Source organism: Haliaeetus albicilla, chromosome 12 (genome assembly GCF_947461875.1).
Source record: "Haliaeetus albicilla chromosome 12, bHalAlb1.1, whole genome shotgun sequence".
Taxonomy (NCBI): Eukaryota; Metazoa; Chordata; class Aves; order Accipitriformes; family Accipitridae; genus Haliaeetus; species Haliaeetus albicilla.
In genome coordinates this window covers 10,721,316-10,742,590 of record NC_091494.1, presented here as the reverse complement: position 1 = coordinate 10,742,590, position 21,275 = coordinate 10,721,316, and the positions used below count along the sequence as shown (strand labels likewise).

General features: G+C 36.7%; 1 protein-coding gene across 7 annotated transcripts in view; it reads right to left on the bottom strand.

Moving 5' to 3' along the window:
- OTUD7A (OTU deubiquitinase 7A) overlaps nt 1-21,275 on the bottom strand; it is a 154,520-nt gene that overhangs the window by 17,432 nt on the left and 115,813 nt on the right. For all 7 annotated transcript variants that reach the window (XM_069798019.1, XM_069798017.1, XM_069798023.1 and 4 more), the window contains 5 exons: nt 19,383-19,565; nt 16,074-16,292; nt 6,980-7,081; nt 5,318-5,445; nt 4,107-4,219 (listed from right to left, as the gene is read on the bottom strand). In XM_069798019.1, coding sequence (XP_069654120.1) covers nt 4,107-4,219; nt 5,318-5,445; nt 6,980-7,081; nt 16,074-16,292; nt 19,383-19,565 — 745 coding nt within the window. The remainder of the gene's footprint in view (nt 1-4,106; nt 4,220-5,317; nt 5,446-6,979; nt 7,082-16,073; nt 16,293-19,382; nt 19,566-21,275) is intronic.

Genomic DNA, 21,275 nt, shown 5'->3' with positions numbered 1-21,275 from the left:
TTTTGTATTTAATTGTGTGGGAATGCATGCTTTTGTGTAAAACATCGTCTTTGGCATGTGAGATGCAACCATCTGTCAAATAAGAAATATCTTTAATTCAACAAAAACTTGTTAAATAAGGAAAAACCCAATCACTATGTAGGTACTAGTACTTAATTTTAATATGACGCAATTCTGATCCCTCCTTTGCCTTGAATTTTATCTCTTTTCTAGAGTCTGTGGGATATCCAACGTTTTCAGATCTGAAGGGCTGTCTGAACTAGTATATTTGAATCACCATGGCAATTTGATTATTTCCAGGCTGCATTTGGCTTAAGTACAATTTTCATCAACTGAAAATAGGCCAGATGAAAAGATTTATTAGCAGTCAGAAACTTCAGCTAATAAGGAAAAGCTACACTGTTACAATGAATCTTCTTCTATCTGCACCCTATAATTGCCGTGTATACTGAAAAGTTAAAAAGGAGCAGCACTCCTATAACAGACAACCAGACCAAATTAAAATAGGTTTAAAGCCATGTCTTTGTTGAATGATCTAAATTCACTACAAGATGAGGGTCTTTGATGGACACAGTAGTTTTGTATGAAGAATTCTATGTTGAAATACCCTGAATACCTAGCCAAGTCCGAAACCTCAGAGATCACATGCATTTGAGAGGGACTTCCTGTTTAAATGTTCTGGTTTTCTGCCTTAAATAAAACACTAATGACACACACGAAGATTACAGCAATATTCCCTCCCTTCTTCCCCATTTAAAATCACTTGACTTTATTAATAAGATAGTGTCAAAAGCATGTGAGACAGCTACCTAGAAGGTGACAGTTAATACTAAATAAGAATATCATCCACTTTCAAAATCTGTATTAGCTCACACCACGACACAACACAACATCTTGCTTTCAGCTCTACTAGGTTTTCAAGAAGCAAATAACAACAGTGATGTTCAATCTAGCACTAGAGCAGGCTTTGAAATCTCTGACTGACAGTAGTCTGCAAAATGAACGAATGGGTTGGAATTTTCTCATTAGCAGGATTGCAATAGTTAAGTTCTTAACAAAAACAGAGGGTACTAGACATTTTCCTTTTTTCAAAGCAGTTACTTCAATTCAGTACCCCTGGTTTTGCTTGTAAATGAAGATAAATGAAACAATTATGTTAGTCTGAAATTTATTTTTCACATTTACAGGAAGATGTGCAACTCTGTTTCAAAACAAGAATCTGCTTTGTAATTAATTAGTTTGCTCTGCTTTAGTGCTTGAAGGATTTTACACGTTGGAAACAAGAATTTAAGAACCAGGTTTTTCTGTGTTCCCTTTATCTTCTTCTTTTTAGCCAGCTTCCAAGCCTCAGAAACAAGAGTGCTCTCAAAGAAGTCGTCTTTGGAGGTTTAGCAACAATTACTGATCTCCTTTGCATGTAGTTCACTCTGAAAAATAACTAAAAGGAACTTGCAGGTGAATGAGGCAGCATAATTCCAGACTTAGGCTTGTCACTGAATTCTTTTGAAGAAGATACAACTTCTGATGCTTTAGCTAATTCTGACACCAAAGGAGAATATCTCATCTACAACTCAAAGACTAATTTGCAAGCTTTCTTAATATAGTACCTAACTAGAAAATGTAATATACCCCATATCAAAAATGCTATTTTGATACCCCTTTTCCTTCTCAAGGGCCCTATTTTGAACATGGGTACATTAAACTGAGAAAGTAATTCATTCTGTCACATTCATTCTGTCTTTGGAATGATTGTAAAAAGAAATACATATTCACATGTTTAATAGGCTAAGTTTCTTGCCTGATTCCTCTTTCACTATTTTAAAGGAAAAATTAACTGTTGTCTATTTATCCTTACTTTGTTTTGATTTGCAAAAAGATAAATGCAAACCATGATGAAAACATTAAAAACAATTTAAATTAATTCTTTATGTAATAGTGATACTCCCTGTTTAAGTATCTGGGAACTAAAGGTAAAGATAGTTGATTGACTGGCAAATACAACATTGGAGGACATCTCTGACTGGTAGATATTGAAATTACATAGTACATGAAACGTAGAGAATGAAACAGACAGAATAAGGCCAGAGAAAATTGATGGTGAATGGCCAAATTTAACAGAAATGTGAATTGAACTTCATTAGAAGACTAAAGTGTATCAACAGGAAAGTATCTACAAACATAGGCAACAAACTAGACACTAAAATGAAAACCAATATTATTTTTTTGCCTCAAAATAGAAGAAAATGAGACACTTTATGGCTGACAATTTTCTAAACAATGTCCTCCTGCATTAGTAGAATTACCTACCCTTGACATCACAGGGTTAAAAGGAAAATGTAATATTCTTTCAAAGCCCAGATAGTATTTCCTTAAGACTTTATTACTCTCATTGTGCTGTATGCCCTATTTTGTCAATTTACTTATCACCACATGCAATTTTCTCCAGGGGAAACAGTAGCTAGAGAAAAACATGCACTGAGTAAACAAACACTAAATATTTTTAGTGATAAACACTAGACACATAACCTAAAGTTTCTGCATTCTTAAGGCTGGTCAATAATTCTGTACTTTGGGAGCAATTGCACTGAAAGTGAGGGGTGGTTTATCGTACCAGCTATTTAAAGCAGACCCTGTATGTGGGTCAGGGGTATTTAAATGTTGTAGATGCTATTTCATCCCAAACTTTTTCACAAATATGTTTCTATCCATTTTTTCCCAATAGCTTCTGAACATCTAAACTCAACACATGCTGGCAGTAAAGTAGACAGTACTACGTTTTTTTGCTGCCACCATCAAATTTTCTGGTACTGTTTATAATAAACAAATTGACTGAAATGCTACTAATTGACTATTACACAAAGATTAAACACGCATACTAAGCTGGTCTTCAAGAAAACACATTCTTTTCTTGCTTGCCTGTTAGCACTGGGTAGTAACTGGCAAACATTGCAACTTCTGCAGAATGTAATCAAAGTAGCTGCAATCAGCCATACTCTTACAGAATCAATCTAGATAAACAGATATGAAATTAGGTAAGAGAAGAATCTGATCTGGTTCTTACAAATACAGACATAGCCTATGTAGAATCTTCCAGCAACATCAAACTTTACTAGGATGATAGCAAATCAGTTTAAATTGAAATACCCCCCCCTACAATTCTTATATAATTCTTGCATTTGAGAGCACTATTTATGTTACATGGGTTTAATAAAAGCTTGAATGATCAAAGAAAGGGCAACTGTTTCTATCAGTGCAATATTAATTATCATAATTTTTAGATAAAGTTTTTTATAACTGTTCAAAGACTGAAGTAGCATAATGATTTTTCATTAGGGTTTCATAAGACTACAAAGTATAACTTGATATTCTACTTTCTGTTTAAAAAGACACTGCATCCAAATATTTAATCTTTAGGTTTAATACCAAAGATATTACTTTTTTTCCCCCTGTATGTTTAGGGGGAAAGCATTTTAAAAGTAGAAAATGTGAAGAGTTACTTGGTGACTTGCCCTCAAAAAAGATCTCTCTGAAGATTTTCTGTTTGAACTACAAAGCAAAAAAGCAAAAGCAAAAATTACTGAAATAAATGTATAAGTATGAGAAGATGGCATTAAAGCTGTGCTAAAGAACAGAAAAGGTGATACCTGGGCACAAATTACTTTCTTCTAGAATGCTATTAGAAGATGTGATGTTATTCAGTCATTCCATGTTTTAGTGAAAATATCTGAGCAGTGGCTACCTTTCTGCCACCTCTTCCTCAAATGAAAAGCTATGTATCTTCAGTGAGACAAGGCACTTCATTTCCCTGAAGCTAATGGTATTGCCAACATGCTTGCTCCAGAAACCAAGAAATTAGGATTTATGAAATACAGACTTTTTTGGATGCAAAATAACCTCAAGTTAGTGTGGTAACTGTACAAGGAAACTTAAGCAGAATGCTAAATATTATAATGGGATGTTTAGGTAATTATATTTTACCATGCAAAAAAATTGCAACCAGTTGAAAAGGCAGTTTGATGGTCCTATAGACATCTGCATTAATTTGTACTGTATTGTTTTCCTACTGAGAACAGAAACGAAAAGATTTTGTCATACTCTAAACTTACCTACCACCAGTGCCTCCATTTTTGCTGAAATGTGTACGAGGCTCACTTGATGCCAGTTTAAGTAGTTCATTCCACTCCCGTTCCCATTCTTCTTCTGTATACACTAAACCTGACTATGGGAGAGAATGAAATACCTTTATGATTATGCTGGTACAAAATGTAAGCAGAGTTCTGTGGTAGTATTTATGACTAACTTATTTTGAGCTTCATACCTGACACAGTTTAATATCTTGGACCATTAATGGTTCAACATTTCTATTCAGGTGAAAGAATGTTAACTTATTAGAAAAAGATCTAAACCACTAACTGTACGCTGGATTACGTTTCTGGATGTGGGTCTGCTGCTGCTAACACAGTGCTCCACTATTGGAGATCCAGTTATTCATACCCATATGAATTCCTTGCAACCATGGTTAGCATGCTTTACTGCCCATTTCTGGTGGTTTGCTTCCTTCCCCAATATCTGGAACTACTATGAATGCCCTCCTTGGCTGACAGGTGATGCTTTCTCCCTCTGTTCAAGAGCAGAAAGGGTATATAAGTGCTTCTGTGCCCCTGTGTTTTCAGGTAGCCTGAAGTAGCTGAGTCAGTCACAGCTCAGCTGTGTTCTCACTGACTGCTGCCAACAAAAAGCAGATTACAAATAAGTCACAAACATTTAAGCATATTCACTTGATTGCATTCAGGATTACTCCTGAAATTGGCTTTTCTAGCCACTGTTTAGGCTCAGACATCTTCAGAAAATAATACATGCTGATGTACAGATCTTAATCAACAGTCAAACCAAATCTATAGATGATTTCATTTAAGAAACATCCACTCAATATTTGGTCACAGCTCTAAGAAACCTAATTCACCATTCTGGGGAACCTTTCCTAAATGGGGTTTTCTTTCTTTTGTGGATTTTATCTACTCATTTTATAATGCTTGTGATAGCTAAATTATACACTTAATTTTGCAGCCCCAAATTTTCTACAGGTTCCAAACTCATCTTAGACCTTTGTAAGTACAAAACTGTGCACATTTATGCCCACAAAGCTACAAACACATTTGCATTTGGATAACAAAAATTCTAAATACAATTATCTCCTTCCCCATGCAAAATGGAAGCACGAGGAATTTGATAGCAGTTACAACTTTCACACCAAACTTCAGAATAATGCTTTTGACCCTGAATGATATTAATAAGACTGTCTTCAGGCCGTACAGACCTCCTTATTCTGCTGGGTCTGTTGCCATCTCCATCTTCTTTTCAGTGCTTCCCTTTCAGCTCCACTTCTCATCATAGTATAGAGTGCTTTACGTAAAACAAGGTCCCGGTCATGAAATCCCCACATCCCTGAAGTAGCACAAGACAACGTTCAGTTTTAAAGAAGCTACAGTAAAATAGAAATAGTGAGTACTAATACAATTAATATTGGTCTATTAGCAAAAGAAGCATAGCTTACACATTATTTAAGATTCTCCTTGGCAAATAACTCATTATTTTTAAGGTTTCCTGAAGAAACAGTCAATATAGATAAGCTAATGAACAACAAGAGGGAATTCTAACAAAGTTCAAACTTTGATTAAGGAATGACTAAGGAGTTGAGTTGTTTCAGTGTTCGCTTGCAGGCAACTTCAACTTTGCTGCAAGCAATGGAATATTCAATGCACAGGTTGGCTTTAGCTGTAGTTGCCAACAGAGCTTGCAGACACAAGAATGCTAATGACAACTGCAGGCACTTTTGTGAATCGCAGATGATACCAACACCCAAAGGCCTCCAACTCTTACACATCACGATGGTAAATTTCCTTTGGCTTCAACATCCAAATAGAGAGATGAGCATTCAAGGTGATTGGAAGTCTGAAAATACAACTAGCCACAGGCTTTCAAGCTCATTTTAAGATAATAAAACCTCTTCACGTAGTTGAGAATAGTAACCTACAACAAAGGATAGCAGAGCTCTCACCAAGACATGCGCCCATAGACAGCCACGTTTCAGTTACCATATTGTCAGATGCTGGCATTATATATGTTTATTTAAGACTTTGCAAGTCAAAATACTCCAAACATTTGTTGTAAATAATATACAATTCCTCCTAATTAAAAACAAAGTGGACAAAGATAAAAGGATCCTTGGAAACAGCAAAAGCTCTTTTCTTACTACTTCTTTCAAAAAGAAGAGTCTCTTCAAAATATTAAAAATCCCAGTGTTTTTTAAAAAGTCACCTTTTGGAGTTCCGTTGGTGGAAGATTTTAGCAACTGCAACAAAAAAATAAGTTTCCTCATAATGGGTTAGGATATAGAAGGCATATCAAAGACTTTCAGCTTCACAGGTTTCTACTTATTTGATTTGAAGAAGGGCTTCAAAGATCTTTTATTAACAATTAATTAATCGATTGGAAATTATTTTAATTCACCCCAAACTCTGTTTCCCATATACTTAAACTCTACAAGGAGCCAACAGAGATAATAGCTAGATACTGCATTCTTGAAGACAGCAAAAGAACTGTTTAACAAAAGCCAGAGAATGAATGCAATTCCTTGCCCAAAATGAGGACAATCCTGCAGAAGCACCTGAAATTTGCCTGTTCCAGAGCTGTTAGGTTGCGCTCTGTAAGGAAAATGCAAATCACTGGTATTTATGATACATGGGTTTTGATACTGTTCCAATTATACTTCTTTTATAACCTGATAAAACTTTTACCTTCCTCCCTCAGGCATGCCTAAAACAAACAATACTTAAGTGAAATTTGAAGAATATATTGTTCCAGAACTAGGCTTGTCATGAAAGTCTTTGCATCTCATGTGTTTCTGAGCTTTTGCTGGAGGTAGAGAAAAGTGGTAAATATTTTTGGCAGAAGGTTTCATGTACAGACTCTCCCTTACCTAAAGATGCAGCATGCAAGAGGCAGTTTCCATCACCTGTTGTAGCCAAGGGAAGAAGACGTTTGCAGCTTGTACACACTGTGGACCACCAATTCAGTCGTCCTGAAAAGAAAGCATCTATTAAAATGGTGGAGTGGATACTAAAACAGGATGCATACTGGGTACAGGCATACAGTGATGACGTGTAATGTTGAAGGTTAATCATGAACAACCTTTCTGCCAAATAAACTTAAAGGTAATGTCAGAAGTGAAACCTGAAAAGATTAGAAGTAAGAGGCAGATAAACTTTAACTATTCTATATGTGTATTTGGAATAAGAAAAGAGCACCTTTAATTAATTTGCACCTTCCATTCTCATATGTGGCATTCAGGTTTGGATTTCCAAGGATTCATTGCCTAAATACAATTATGAGTCTTGGTATCAGTTCTCAAACATAATCGACATTGGCCTCCCATACACAGATGACAGATTACATTACAGTAATAAGTCTCAAAAGACAAAATTAATATGTATGTGTTAATAAACTTACCTAACAGTAACATATCTTGATTAAGTAAAGTACTATTGTTTCAATCAGATGGATTGTTTCAACAGCTGATTCTCCTCTCATGAGATATGTACATCATTATTAGACCTACTAAAATCAACAGCTACGCTACCAGAGAATTAAAATGAGACCAAATGCATAGCCCAAGGTGTAGGATAGCATGTGGCTTTCCTCTCTGAGAACATTTAGAGAACCACTTATCCATCATTACTACATGAAGCATGTTTTACAGATTATAAAACAGAGATGGATTATGAAAAAGACTGACAAGAGGACAGATATTTGATATATCTAGATGAAGCAGATAAAGCCATGAAGAGTATCAATGCCAAAGCCAACACTGGAAGTACATAATTCCTGGCACACAAGTTGCCATGTGGTAGCTTACTGGAGTGTTAAGTCTTGGTTAAACAGTCATGTGAACATTTCTAATATAAAGAAAGAGAATGTGACTAATTTTATAATATCTTTGGGGATAAGGAGGAGCAGATGATTAACAATGATAAGTAGAGCTGATGTATTTCCCAAGACTTTTGGGAAGTCTATGAGTAGTGTACAATTGAATAATTGAATGAATAATGCAATAGGCAGCCTGTGGTGACTCCATTTCTTTGTTTGTCCTCTTCTGCAGACTTTTCTCCTCCGATTCGTTTACTTACAAGCTGAGAGGAAATAGTATCTATATATTTGTACAGTCAGTCTTGCATTTAAGGTTAAATCCCCCAAAGAGAAATAAGATCAAGCAATGAAAAAACTGTTCTCCATTAATATGTTTTCATTACAAAACTATACTGAAGTTTATTTATAATGGCAGGTAATACATATTGTGCAAAATATGATGATATTTTAAAGTATAATGGTATTTTAACATGTGTCCCCAATTACTTGTTCTGGGTACTAAGAACTATGTAATTAAATTTTGATTAGTCAGAATGGGTTGGGAGTTACTATACTGTAAAGGTAAAGATGCATAGCAGATAAATAACTAAGCACATTTGGTAATCCTCATATGATTTTAGCAGCTAGTTTGTAAATGCGCAACATCACAGACTAGGCTTACTGAGTTCTAAATTAAATATGCATTAAAGAAGCTTAATTTAAAGCATTATTGGACAGCCTTTGGGAAAGATACATCTGAAATAACAAGTTATTTTTAGCAACTCCTGTGTCTGTGGGCTGTGAAATAACAACTTGCCACCTGTTTTTTGCAGAATGTTTTCATTGTACTGTATTCAGTACTAAGTTATACCAAGGTGCTGCTTAAAGCATACTTACAAGACCTAAAGCAGACAGACCTTAGGACTTAAGGGAATAATGAGTGGTATTGTTTTGCAGATTAACTAGCAGCTATTGGTAATAAATGTCAAAGTCTGATGTTTATGAATCTTTTGAGTAACAGGAGGTTTCTATAAAAGCAATCTGCTTTCAAGTAGATTATGGAAAAAATATTTGTGGGCTTGGTTAACATCACAAAGCTTATGGCTGACCAAAAAATTAGCAGAAATGCATTGAATTATAACAAAAAAACCCAGTGAATTTTCATTTTTCAAATCTAGTGGTTACAGTGGATCCCTTTAGGGAAACAACAGGAAAGTGGAGCTTAAATGAAAACTGGAAACAGTTCTGCCTCAGGCTTATTTCTGTCTGCTTTTATAAGACAATATTTATGGATAAACTAGACCCATTTCTCACTCTCCCTCCCTCTGTTGGTCTCCTACTTGATCTTCCTTCTTACTTTCTCACAAAATCTATTTAATCTTAAAAAACAATTTCAAGAAATTGATCTGTTGTTTTACAGCAAAAATACCCTAAGAATTAATGTAGCCATATTCTAGTACATTAAATTTTTCTCTTAATTTTAGATCAAGATTAAAAGTCCTAGCCAGGTGTCATGGTTTAACCCCAGCCAGCAACTAAGCACCACACAGTTGCTCACTCACAACCCCCCAGTGGGATGGGGGAGAGAATCGGAAGGGTAAAAGTAAGAACACTTGTGGATTGAAATAAGAACAGTTTAATAATGTAAATATAACAATAACAACAAAACAACGACAACAACAATAATAATAGTAGTAATGAAAAGTAAAATAACAAAAAGAGAGAAATAAAGCCCAGGAAAAACAAGTGATGCAAATGAAAAACATTTGCTCACTACCAACCTACCAATGCCCAGCCTGTTTCCAAGCAGCGGCCCCCCCAGCCAGCTTTCCCCCTAGTTTATATACTAAGCATGATGTCATATGGTATGGAATACCCCTTTGGATTGTTTGGGTCAGCTGTCCCGGCTGTGTCCCCTCCCAGCTTCTCGTGCATTCCCAGCCTCTGCTGGCAGGGCAGGATGAGAAGCTGAGAAGTCCTTGACAGTGTAAGCACCGCTCAGCAACAACTAAAACATCAGTGTGTTATCAACACTATTCTCATACTAAATCCAAAATGCAGCACTATACCAGCTACTAGGAAGAAAATTAACTCTATCCCTGCTGCAACCAGGATCTTAATTTTAGATCAAGATTAAAAGTTCTATCCAGGTCTATGATCTAGCAACGTACAATCAGAGAGGCAGACACAAGCACACAATATTGACCTTTCTTTGCGTGGTACTTAAGACTTCAGGTGCAAACTCAGAAGAAATGTTAACAGAATCTAGTATCCTCCATGGCTGAAGATTGCCAACTATTTCTGTATTCTGATATTATCCTAGTCCTGCACTACATAAAGCGTATCAGACTTCACATAATACAAAGCATATACTGGCTCTCCCTGCTCCCTTATTTGCAGCGCCCAACAAGAATCAATCATTCTGATACAGAATCAGATACATATCTTGTATTCCATGCAAAGAAGGTAAGCTGGATCTCAGAGAAAGTTAATGTTGGAGTACTATTAATTAACACTAGAAAGGTTTAAGTGTTATTATCATAAGCCTCCGTATTGTATTACAAACCACAGGTGTATTGTTTCTTGCCACAGGATTTATGGGAGGAAATTTCTAAAGAGGATTCTAGATAGTTATATGACCTGAACGGCTCAAAAAGAAGGCAGCAGGGAACAGAGAATGCATTTCCAGTATTAACAGGGGCCAGGCTTGGCTTTCGATATCAGCTCCTGATGCCTAATGCACTGGTACTATAGAAGGTAAGAAAGCATTCAGCATGATGTCCTCTATGCAAAACTCCATTAACAGTATAAACAGGAAGATAAAAATATGCAACAGAAATTGTTCTAGTTTATGACTATCCCATAAAGATGCTGATACAGAGCTGCCCTCCAGTTTACTAAGGTCCATTATAAAGTATTCATTGCCCAAACATGCACAAGGTTGGCGGTACACATACAAACCAACCAAATTCAAAACAAACATGAGGTTGCATAATACTAAAGAACCTTTGCAGAAACTCTGCATAAATCCTCTGCTCCTCTTCGATTTCTCTAGTCCATACTTTCTTTTTTCCAGTTTAAGCTTCTAATAAACTAAATCGTTTTACAGATTTGGGATTTTTCTGGTAGAATTAACCACCAAAAAGTTAAAAAGACTTAGCAAACAGCAACTTAATATAACTCTCTCTTGACAGGGGAAAAGGAGATGCTGCAAAGCATGAGCCGTCTCTCAAGCTCTATCTGATTGAGTGCGGTTGAAGTTTCACTGCAAAGCTAGATTGCATATCACTGCCTCCAAGGAAAACAAGTCAGTTTCTTGCCTGCAACATCACTATGCATTTATCATATCAAAAATAAGTCAGAATTCTTACAGAAAAAAATGGAATACTCATTAAGAGAAAAACAAGGATGGTTAAAGATGGGAAAAAGTGTGAAGTGTCATGTCACAGCTTGTACAATTTTACCTCAGATTGAGTGCGATTGTCTTTTAATGCACTTCATTGTGCTATTAACAATACTCTTTCATACAGCTAAGTAAACCAGTCTTAGGCCAACTCCTCAAAAACAGACTAGACAGAATAGACATGTTACTGAGGAAAACAAGTGAATCTGTGCACAGTGGGACTCAATGTCCGGTTTCCTGCGCTTGGTACATGTGGCTAAAGGTGACACTTCTGGTGGCTTTTCATTTATTTGTGGTTGGGCATTCTGGAGGTCTTTCCCATGTGGATTCTGTAGCGTTTAATAATATTCACGTTGCAAGTTTTTCTTCTATGGAAATACTAAAAATAACCTAGCTGCTTATTTTCATGAAACTTGTAAAAGCTTACTCACAAATATGTTTGAAATTGGCAGAGTTAAATTTAAAAAATAAACAGTGGTACCATCTTAAGAGACAGCTTGCTGACACAAGCTGTTTCCCTAAGAAACTAGACTAAAACCAGCCTTTCTTTCATTTCTCCAGCACTTCATATTTCCAGAAATCCACCTCTCATCCATCCTCCAAGACGAGCAAGTCACAAAATCGTATTTTCAGCTTCCAAAGCAAGTCTAATTCTGGACACCCCATACATTCTCAAAACCAATCGTTCACCCTAAACACTCACTAATTCCCTTCTGGAATCCAACAGCAGTAACTGCTCTGGGGTGTGCACAGGACTGACTGGCTAAGTCAACAGAGGATTACGCGGCCCAGTCAGAATAGTCAGACAATTAGCAATAGGTGCAGGAAACTCAAATCCAGATTTCAGCAGAGCTACTTCTATGCTTTACATGTTTCTTACATGACTAGCCAAGAGGATTTATTTGTTTGTTTCTTTTTAGTTTTAGTCCTTTCATACAATAAATGTGTACTTGCAAGTATCGATTTGAAAAAAATTACAATAATAGATTTTGTACATGGATTTATATTAATCATTCAGTGACTGTTTCCTTTTTAAAATAAGTGAATAAATAAAGCATTTTCCAATACATTTTCTGTACTTCAAAGAAAGGACCTTCTTGTAGGAGCTCTCTCTTTTAGTCTAGATGATGAAATCAGCTTCGCAGTAGCATCTGCAAGGCTATTCATATTTACTGATGTCCTTGAAATGTAATGTTGAGCTGTGCATGTAGAAGTAAGTAAAACTGAGCAATCAAGTAAATGCTTCTCTCTTAGCCTGATGCATAAGCAACACAGACTCTGTCACAGAAGCTACTGACCAGAACGCAAATCAAAGATTGTAAAATAAGATGGGACAGAAATATATAACTAGGCCTGACTGGCTGCAGATACCTGATACTGAGTTCAGTTATCTGCAGGTAACCGTAGATCCAGTATTACTGGTTTTCTTAATTTGTTTCTTTCATAACCTGAGACAGATGGTTTTCTATGACATTGCATTTCATCCTACTCTGTGATACAATATTTGTCATTCATATTAGAACTGAATTACACAAGCATGCATTTCAAATCTTGGAAATCAGGAAATTAATACAGTTCTCTTATAATCAAAATGGTTGCTATCCCAGCACCCTGCATACACTGTGTGAAAATCTGTTAAAAATTCTGGGGTAAGAAAATGTTTCTACAACCTGAAAAGGCATCAATTTTTTTTTTTAACAAAGCTTAGTTTTTAACAGTTTGAAATTAAACATTTCCAGAATTTTGGTGGATTTGTTTTTGGGGATGTGGAACACAGACTTAATGTATTACTGTTTATTTTGCCTGTAGCTTCATAGAAAACACAAAACTGAGCACAGAAGGAAAAGTGTAGGAAAGCAATAGTCTTGAAGGTTCATACAGTTTAATTTTTGTATTGAATTATATTTCAGCACTGCAACAGAAGCTTTTTTCTTTTAATTAGAAACACTGTGCTAGACCATCCATTCTTCTGCCTATACTATGGTTTTTTGAACTCATCAGTACAGCAGAAGTTGTTTTCATATCTCTCTTTGTGCCAGCCTATACATTAATGATACACAGCGGAACACATGTATATAATGAAGAACAACTTTCTGCGGCAAAATATTTAGAATTATAAAATTGCTTTCACACAGACTTCATTTAATATTATCAGTATCCGAGCCATCCTCCATCGAAGAACCACACTGATAACTGCAAGAGCACTCAGAGATCAGCCTGCACATTACTTACAAGATGACCTCACTCTAATTCAGGCAATAATGAACAGCTGAGTTTATAAGATGCACAAAACCCTAAAATGCTTTTATGAATGTGAATTCTATCCTCTAAGAGAAATATTTGGAAAGCAATCACACAAAGAGTAGGGGATACACTGCAGCAGCAGAGTAAATAATACTGCCTTTATCTGGGCCTTTCCTTTACACAGCATTTCTGAGTAAATCAGGAATTTTGCTCTGAGTTTCTATACAGCTGGAATCTAACCTGAACATCCTTTCACATACCGATGTAATGGTAGCAAGTGCCTAAGCATATAAAAAGAGAATATGAAAACCTTACAGGCTTTTATAGACATCCAGCTCATACAGCCACTTCAGACAACACTTGCGATAGTCTGTTAATAGTAATTTTGCTCTCCCATTCTATGCTTTTTGAGTAGTAAGCTGCTCTATGTTCCTAACAAAGTTCCTCCTCCTTTTGCCTAATCAGCTTGCTTTTTTTTTTTTCCCTCTCCTTTCTCTTGAAATTCATGCCCTTAAACCCAAGCACACACCTCTCTCTTTTCCTTTAACAATATCCCTAACCTCAGCTACAGAAGCTACTGTCCTTTGTGGGGTTTGTTTTGTTTTGAAATAGATTTTTGGCCCTTTGCAGGGAATGCACCTGATAGGTTAATTTTTTTATGTCATTGACCAAACCATAGTCAAACTGGGCCCTGTTGGTAGGAGACAATAAAATGTCTAATGCTAAATGACCTTCCTATTAATTCACTCATTTTGGAAAACAATATGTCTAAAATAGGCAGGAAATAAAAGGAAACCGAATATCTTTATGTCTTAAATAGAGACAAAAGGTCAGTTTACATTAAGTCTTACATGATTTTCTTAAACATTCACTGTTTGATCTGTTTAACTTACTTGAACTGACAAACTGGCAACCTGCCTCCCCAGAGCCTCTTGCATCCTGGAAAGGAGGGTGTTTTGACCATTTTGCCAGTGTGAGTCAAGTTATTGCCCTAATTAAAGTAATGTGATGAAAAGAATAAATTATTTATTCTAATTTTCAGAGAGATTTGAGAGAAGATTGCTAAGAGGCAGCAAATTCAGTAGTTTCTGCAGCCCTATTTCAAGCTCAAAGCCAGCCATCTCTGTATGAATTAGAAGATATCAGCTCTAAATTCACATATTCCCTGATACTAAGGTCAGAAAACCACTGTGGTCCTCTGGCTCGTACTCTTGCATTAACGAACTCTAAAGGCTGTCATTCCACTGAAGCAGGTAGGTCAACAATGATACTGTATTTTCTGATAGCCATATGGAATTTGGAGTGTTTGGCAGAGCTGCCAGAGGAAGTGCCATCCTGTTTTTTCTTTGCCCTTCTTGTGTTACGTGGTTCCCAGAGAAACTAGATATATTTTCTTGATAGGTGACTGACAGTTTTCATACTTCATAGTTGCCTGGTAGCGTTCCTGCATTATTTTATACTGCTGTTTTTTCCAGAAGGCCTTCTGAATACTATTTGGGGTTGGTTTTTTTTTTTGTCCTTAAATATTTATTGTTTGATGCTATTATCTAAGTATGTCTTGCTTTTCAAATACCAAAGCCAAAAAATGAGCGTATGATAAAACATGGTAAGTATTCATTGTGACACCAGATTAGCAGAGGTCCTGCCTAAATACTATGATGCAGTGCCCTGATCAATAACAAGCAGCAGTTTATCAGTTTGAACACACAGAGTATGACTATGCACCGAGTTTTGAGAATGAACTCTCAGATGAATACACAGAGTTCCACAAGCCAGTATAGCAGTCAACAGAAAAAAGCAACTGGCTATTCGATAGTCCACAGGCAGCCATGAAATCTGATTTTATAACTCCTTTATATCACCAGAGTTGGGCATTTCACTACATAGATGTGTTAATTTTGTGGTTCATTAACAGACTTGCTATTTCATAAGGCACAGATACTAATTTTAAATAAATTTCTCCATATCCTTCAAAACTGACTTAAAACTTTAAACTACTACTAAATCTGAATTAAAATTAATTTTAAATGTCTTCATTTTTTTCCCCATGGCAATAATGAAATATTACTTTAAAATTATTTAGTTTCTTATTACAAAAATAATAATCAATACATAAAATACATATTTAAAAACTATTTTCTCAGGCTGCAACAGAACTTGAAGATATTTGCTTTGTTAGTCATTACAATGTAATTTCCTCACAAGAACTGGAAGTACCAACCCCATCCAACCATCCAGACTCACATCACTCTCTATTGCATGACTTCCTCATCAGTCGTCCTTTCCTTTCTCTCTCAATTTCTTTGTTTTATTAAGTAAATTTGACAGTTTTCTCTATAACATTTTAAAAGAAATAGAGGATCAGGGTATGTGTTGCTTCACAAAGAGCACAGTATTTGCTTTTACTCTCTGGCATTTATTGCCCATGCAGGATGCACAAGCTCCAGAAATGAAGCATAATTAGAAATGTCAACCAAAATGTCAGATTGCCCAGCTGCTGACATCTGAAGTATTTACCCACCTGCTTGCTCCAAAGCAACCATTGTTGCCTGCTCAATTAAGTCACGTTCAATGAAGCTTCTGAAATCTTCACTGTACACGCTAAGGTCTGGTAGCTGGAATGTGTAGATGGGCATCTCCAAAGGAAACTGTTCATTGCTGCACTCATTTGCTACATGTGATCGAGCAAGGGAGACTATGGCTGAACTGGCATGAGAAATACCTCTGGAAAGACGCTTTTCTGTAGAGAAACCGGAGAGATACTATTAGCCTATAAAACTACATTAAAAAAAACAATCAACACCAAGTCTGGCAAATACCTGTTCATTTCACTGAGGAATTTATTCCACTTCTTGTTTGTTACCTTTTTTGGGTTATTTCCCTACTGTAAAGGATTCCTTAGTTCTTACTATGGATCCCTATGGCAAGTCATAAGAACTTCACTCTCCTTCTAGCAAAATAGATAAACAGTAAAATTAATGAGATATGAGAGACAAATATTTCTGTAAAAAATTTTTTTAATGTATCTTAAGCTTCCAAAGATGCATCAGAAGAAACATTTATGGGCAGATAGATGATAATCAATTAATGTTTTGAAGTCTTAAATTAAGTTGACTTCTTGTAAATCAAAAAATCCAGCATTCTACAACCACTTCATATCGAACGTGCCATACTGTTTTAATCTCAGAACAACCTATCTGAAAACAATTTTAACATCATTATGCTGAATTTAAGACAAACTCAGTTTTTATGGATATGTGTTTTCTAAAATCCTGACCCAAGAAACAATACATAGTTCAAAAAGAATGATGCAGTTTAGAAGCCTGGTACAAAAGAATGCATTATTTTATCAGAACAACTGTGAGCTAATATCTTACAATTTATTGAATTTCTCTATGGACAAATGCTATATAAGGAACAGTGAAGGGTCATTAAAGCCAAAAAAGCATTAGAATGTCAAGAAAGGGACAAAATACTACGATTGTATCATTTCACTTTTCTATATGACCTCAGTTCTGGTATCAGCAAATGGGTAACAGAAATACTTTTCAAGTGCTTAAACCATGAATCATTCAGTCAAAACTGACAGATATAGTTTCCCTCTGTTTACTTTCTGCCCTGTACTCCTGTTTATATTTTTAAAAACTGAAATGAACATTTTGTAGCTGCCTAAAATTTATGTTCATCAAATGCTACTGGTCTTCTCTCAGAAGTCTAACATTCAGCATAAAGTTTCTTTCTGCATCTGAGAAGTGGCACTCCTTAGAACCATGGTACCACTGCCTTTCTGTGCTTCAAACAGATTGACCTCGGGTCTTCTACTGAGTTGCACTCTCTCTAGCCATCCTTTGCAATGGGGATTATCTTAAATTAATACTAGAAAGTCTCCTGGGCATTTTACTGAGTTTCATTAGTGAGTTGACACCAGGTTTATGGAGTATTCTTGCATTTTTGAATATGCAGAAAGCTTCCTGGAGGGATTTACATGATGTTAAGTTAGATAATATTTTCATTGATTTTTCCTTGAAATGGGTACCTTATCATACTGGAAGCTTTTGTAAAAAACTATTTGGCGCAACTTCACCTCTGTAGCTTCACAAATGCTACCATAAACTAGCCTTTAGTGATCAACTCTCAAACATGTACAATGCTATATTAAAATAAAAGAAGTTCCTGTACTTCTGTGCCTTCAGAAATTAACAAAGAAGCTTACTTAAATGCAGCTTATCATTTAAGCTAACAGTGTTTTTAAAACATCTCAAACTGACTAATGGTTGTTAAAAAACTATTTTCCTGGAGTTTGTGAATTTTTGTTTCTCTAATAGATCAAAGGTTTTCTAATTTTAAGAGCTAAACTGCACTCCCTAAAATATCCTAAATTGGGGGGAGGGGTAGAAGGTTTGATTACATTTGCATTTTTTTCTTCTCCCTGTACATCTCAGCTAAATCACTTTTAAACAGGGGAGCTGAAGTATAGGATAGCATCTCCATTTGACATCCTCTTGCTACCTACTCCATCATCCCTTCCCACCACAGTCCTGTCCTCACCTGTTGGCTGCATCCTTTACTCCAAGTACTTGGTCCATAACAAGACCCTTCTTTCCCTTCTCTGCTCCTCCCTGAACATCCTACTCGCTCCAGTTTCACATTTCAGTCAGAGATGGCTCTCTGATCATGAAGTCGTCAGTTATGCATTGAATTGGTAGCAAAGTTACTGTCAGTCCACACATTTAAAGCCAGACTTACCCCACACTACCTGCTACACCCACTAAAATATCAAATGGCCACTTCAGTGTAAACTGGACAGTTTAATAATATGGATTTTTAGAGTAAGGTATATCCTAATGAGGATGAAGGGACACAGTTTTATCAACTACATTGAGCTACTCTTCCTCCCTTTATTTGTATTCAGTGCTTTTAAGGGGTCATAAAGAAGCACTACAGTTCCTTTTCTACCAATGGAAGTTATCAATTTTAAAAAAGCTTTACTGACACTCCTAAGTACTGATGCCATTTCCTGTTTAATAGGAGAGAAGAGCCAGCAGAAGGGAAGACCTTCTGTTCCTTTTAATGATTGCATAGAAAGCCATCACCAAGCTAATGCTATTACTTCCCTACATGACAAGCTGTGAGACCTGTAGATTTATTTTGGTGCAAACTACAGTTCCTTGATAAATTAATATTTAAAAAAAATGCATTCCAACAGTCTCTGAGAGAGATAGAAATCTGAAATACAACCTATAAAAGGTCTGCAAACAAAAAAGTAAATTCTAATGCTTATCATCCTGTACTGGAAATCAACTGCTAGAGGTAGTTGACTCATTTTTCTTAAGGTTTCAATTTCCATTTGGTGGGGGATAGGAGGTTGCCCTTTCTTCTGTGGAACCTTAAAAGAACAAAATTTTAAAGCTGAAAGTTATTCATAGATTTCATACACCCTAATCACATACTGTAAGAATGCAAAGATTGAAATATGGATTTTTTAAAACCTTTTTTTGGTCTCAATAAGCATAGAAAACTATATACAATAGTGGTCTGTGATACCCTCTAATTAATTCCTTTTATATGTACCATAGGACTGCTTGGGGACAATGCATTTCTGTACTTTAATCACACATTAAAAAAATAACTTGTAGAACTGAGGCAAAGCTCATGACAACTGAAACATGTGAAATGTAGGGTCCAGCAGCAGCTCTGTGAATCCCGTCACAATGACACAGTTCACAGGCTGATGGCAAAGGACTTCCACCTCCCTGCAGACAAGCACAACTCACAAGCAGACAAGCTAGAAAGCTGCTTGTCCACAAAAGCCCTGGAGAAGAGCTCTTACCTTGAGCAATGTCATCCTGCCTTTGCAGGCAGGGTCGCTCAGCCTTCGTCACCTGGGGAGGCTGCTCTGGCTCCTGCTGCTTGTAGTATTTGCCCTCATTGAACACTTGTGGCAGGTTGGCAGTGTGTACCTGCCGGAGCTGCTCATAGTCATTCAAAGCTGCTGTCAAGTCCCAATTTTTGCCTGCCAAATAGCAAAAGGACATTCTGCTCACATCTGTATGTGACCAGATTGATAACCTGGAAACCATCTTCATATGCACTTCAAATATAAACTTAAATCACTCTTACTTAAAGCATCAGCAAGGAAACAGAGGTTCTGTGGATAAAACATTTTACAACCACTCCTTCCTCAACAAAAATGCACAGTCGGTAAACACCTTGAAAGTACACAGCAAATGGACAAAGACAGAAATATTTTTATCTCTTCTTTCTAATTTATATTTTAGTTTTCTTTATATCATAATTGGAGAAGGCCTCAGGAGAGCTCTTGTCCAACCTTCTACTCAAAGCAGGGTCAGCTATAGGATCAGAGTTTGGTCTTTAAATCACCAAGGATGGAGACTGTTCAACCTCTCTGCACAAACTGTTCCCATGTTTGACTGTCTTCATGGGACCTATGTCCACCCTGAACCTCTCTTGTTTCAACTTATACCCATTGCCCCTTGTCCTCCTGCCATGCACCACTGTGAAGAGCTTGGCTCCAACTCCTTGATAACCTTCTTACTGGCACTGGAAGGCTGCTGTTAGATCCCCTCAAAGGCTTCCCATTTCCAGCCTGAACAAGGCCTACTCCCTCAGTCTCTCCTCACAGGACTTGTGCTCCAGCCCCCAACAACCTTTGTAGCCTTCCCCTGAACTCAATCCAATTTCTAACTGTCTTCCTTGGACTGGGGATGGGGGGCAAAATTAGACACGGTATTATAGATGTCTAATGAGTGCTGAGTAGGGAGGTATAAATCACTCCCCCCTGTCTACAGCCTATGGTCCTGTTGATATAACTCAGCATATTGCTGGCTTTCCTAGCTCTCAGGGCACATGGCTGGTTCATCTGCAGCTTGCTGGCTACAAAGTCCTCCAGGTCTTTTTCTGCTAAGCTGCCCCGCAGTCTGTATCATTGCAGGGGGTTCTTCCTTTCCAGGTGCAGAACTCCAGTGTTCATACTTGTTAAATTTTACCATGTTCCTGTTGGTCAATACCCTCGCTCTGTCTAGATTCCCCTGAATGGCAGCTCTGCCCTTGAAGACATCAACCAGTCCCCCCAGTTGGTGTCATCCGCAAACTTGAAGTTGCCTCACTAATAAAGAGTTTAAACAGGTATAGACCCTTGAGGTACAGCATTTGTTACCAGCTAGAAAGCTATTCATTAACCACTACCCTCTCAGCTTTACCATCAAAACAGTTATTTGTCCATCTAGTTGTCCACCGATCCAGACTGTAACATCCTAACTTGAATATAGCAATACTGTGGGAAACAGTGTCAAAAGCCTGCAAATGTTGAGGTAAAAGGTATCCACTGCTCTCATCTCATCCACAAATCCAGACATTTTATCATACAAGGCAATCAGTGCCAGGACTTCCCTTTCTCGGATTCCGATCAAATGGCTCCAGAAACTGGCAATTTAAGATGAACATTAAATCCCACAGAATTTAACATAAAATAATGAGAGGCAGTAATAATTCTCATTTGTACAGTTGTATTAATAATAAATAATAATTAGCAGCAATGATGGAAAGACATGACTGTTAAGTGTTATAACAAAAAAGAGTGAGAAACTTTATCTTTCTATTCACGGAGCAGCTAGAATGCAAATGCAAAATACTTTAGGTCCCTTTACCTTATGCATCAGAAAGAACTTGCACTCTCAGAGATTTTAGAAGTCTTTTAGAAAGC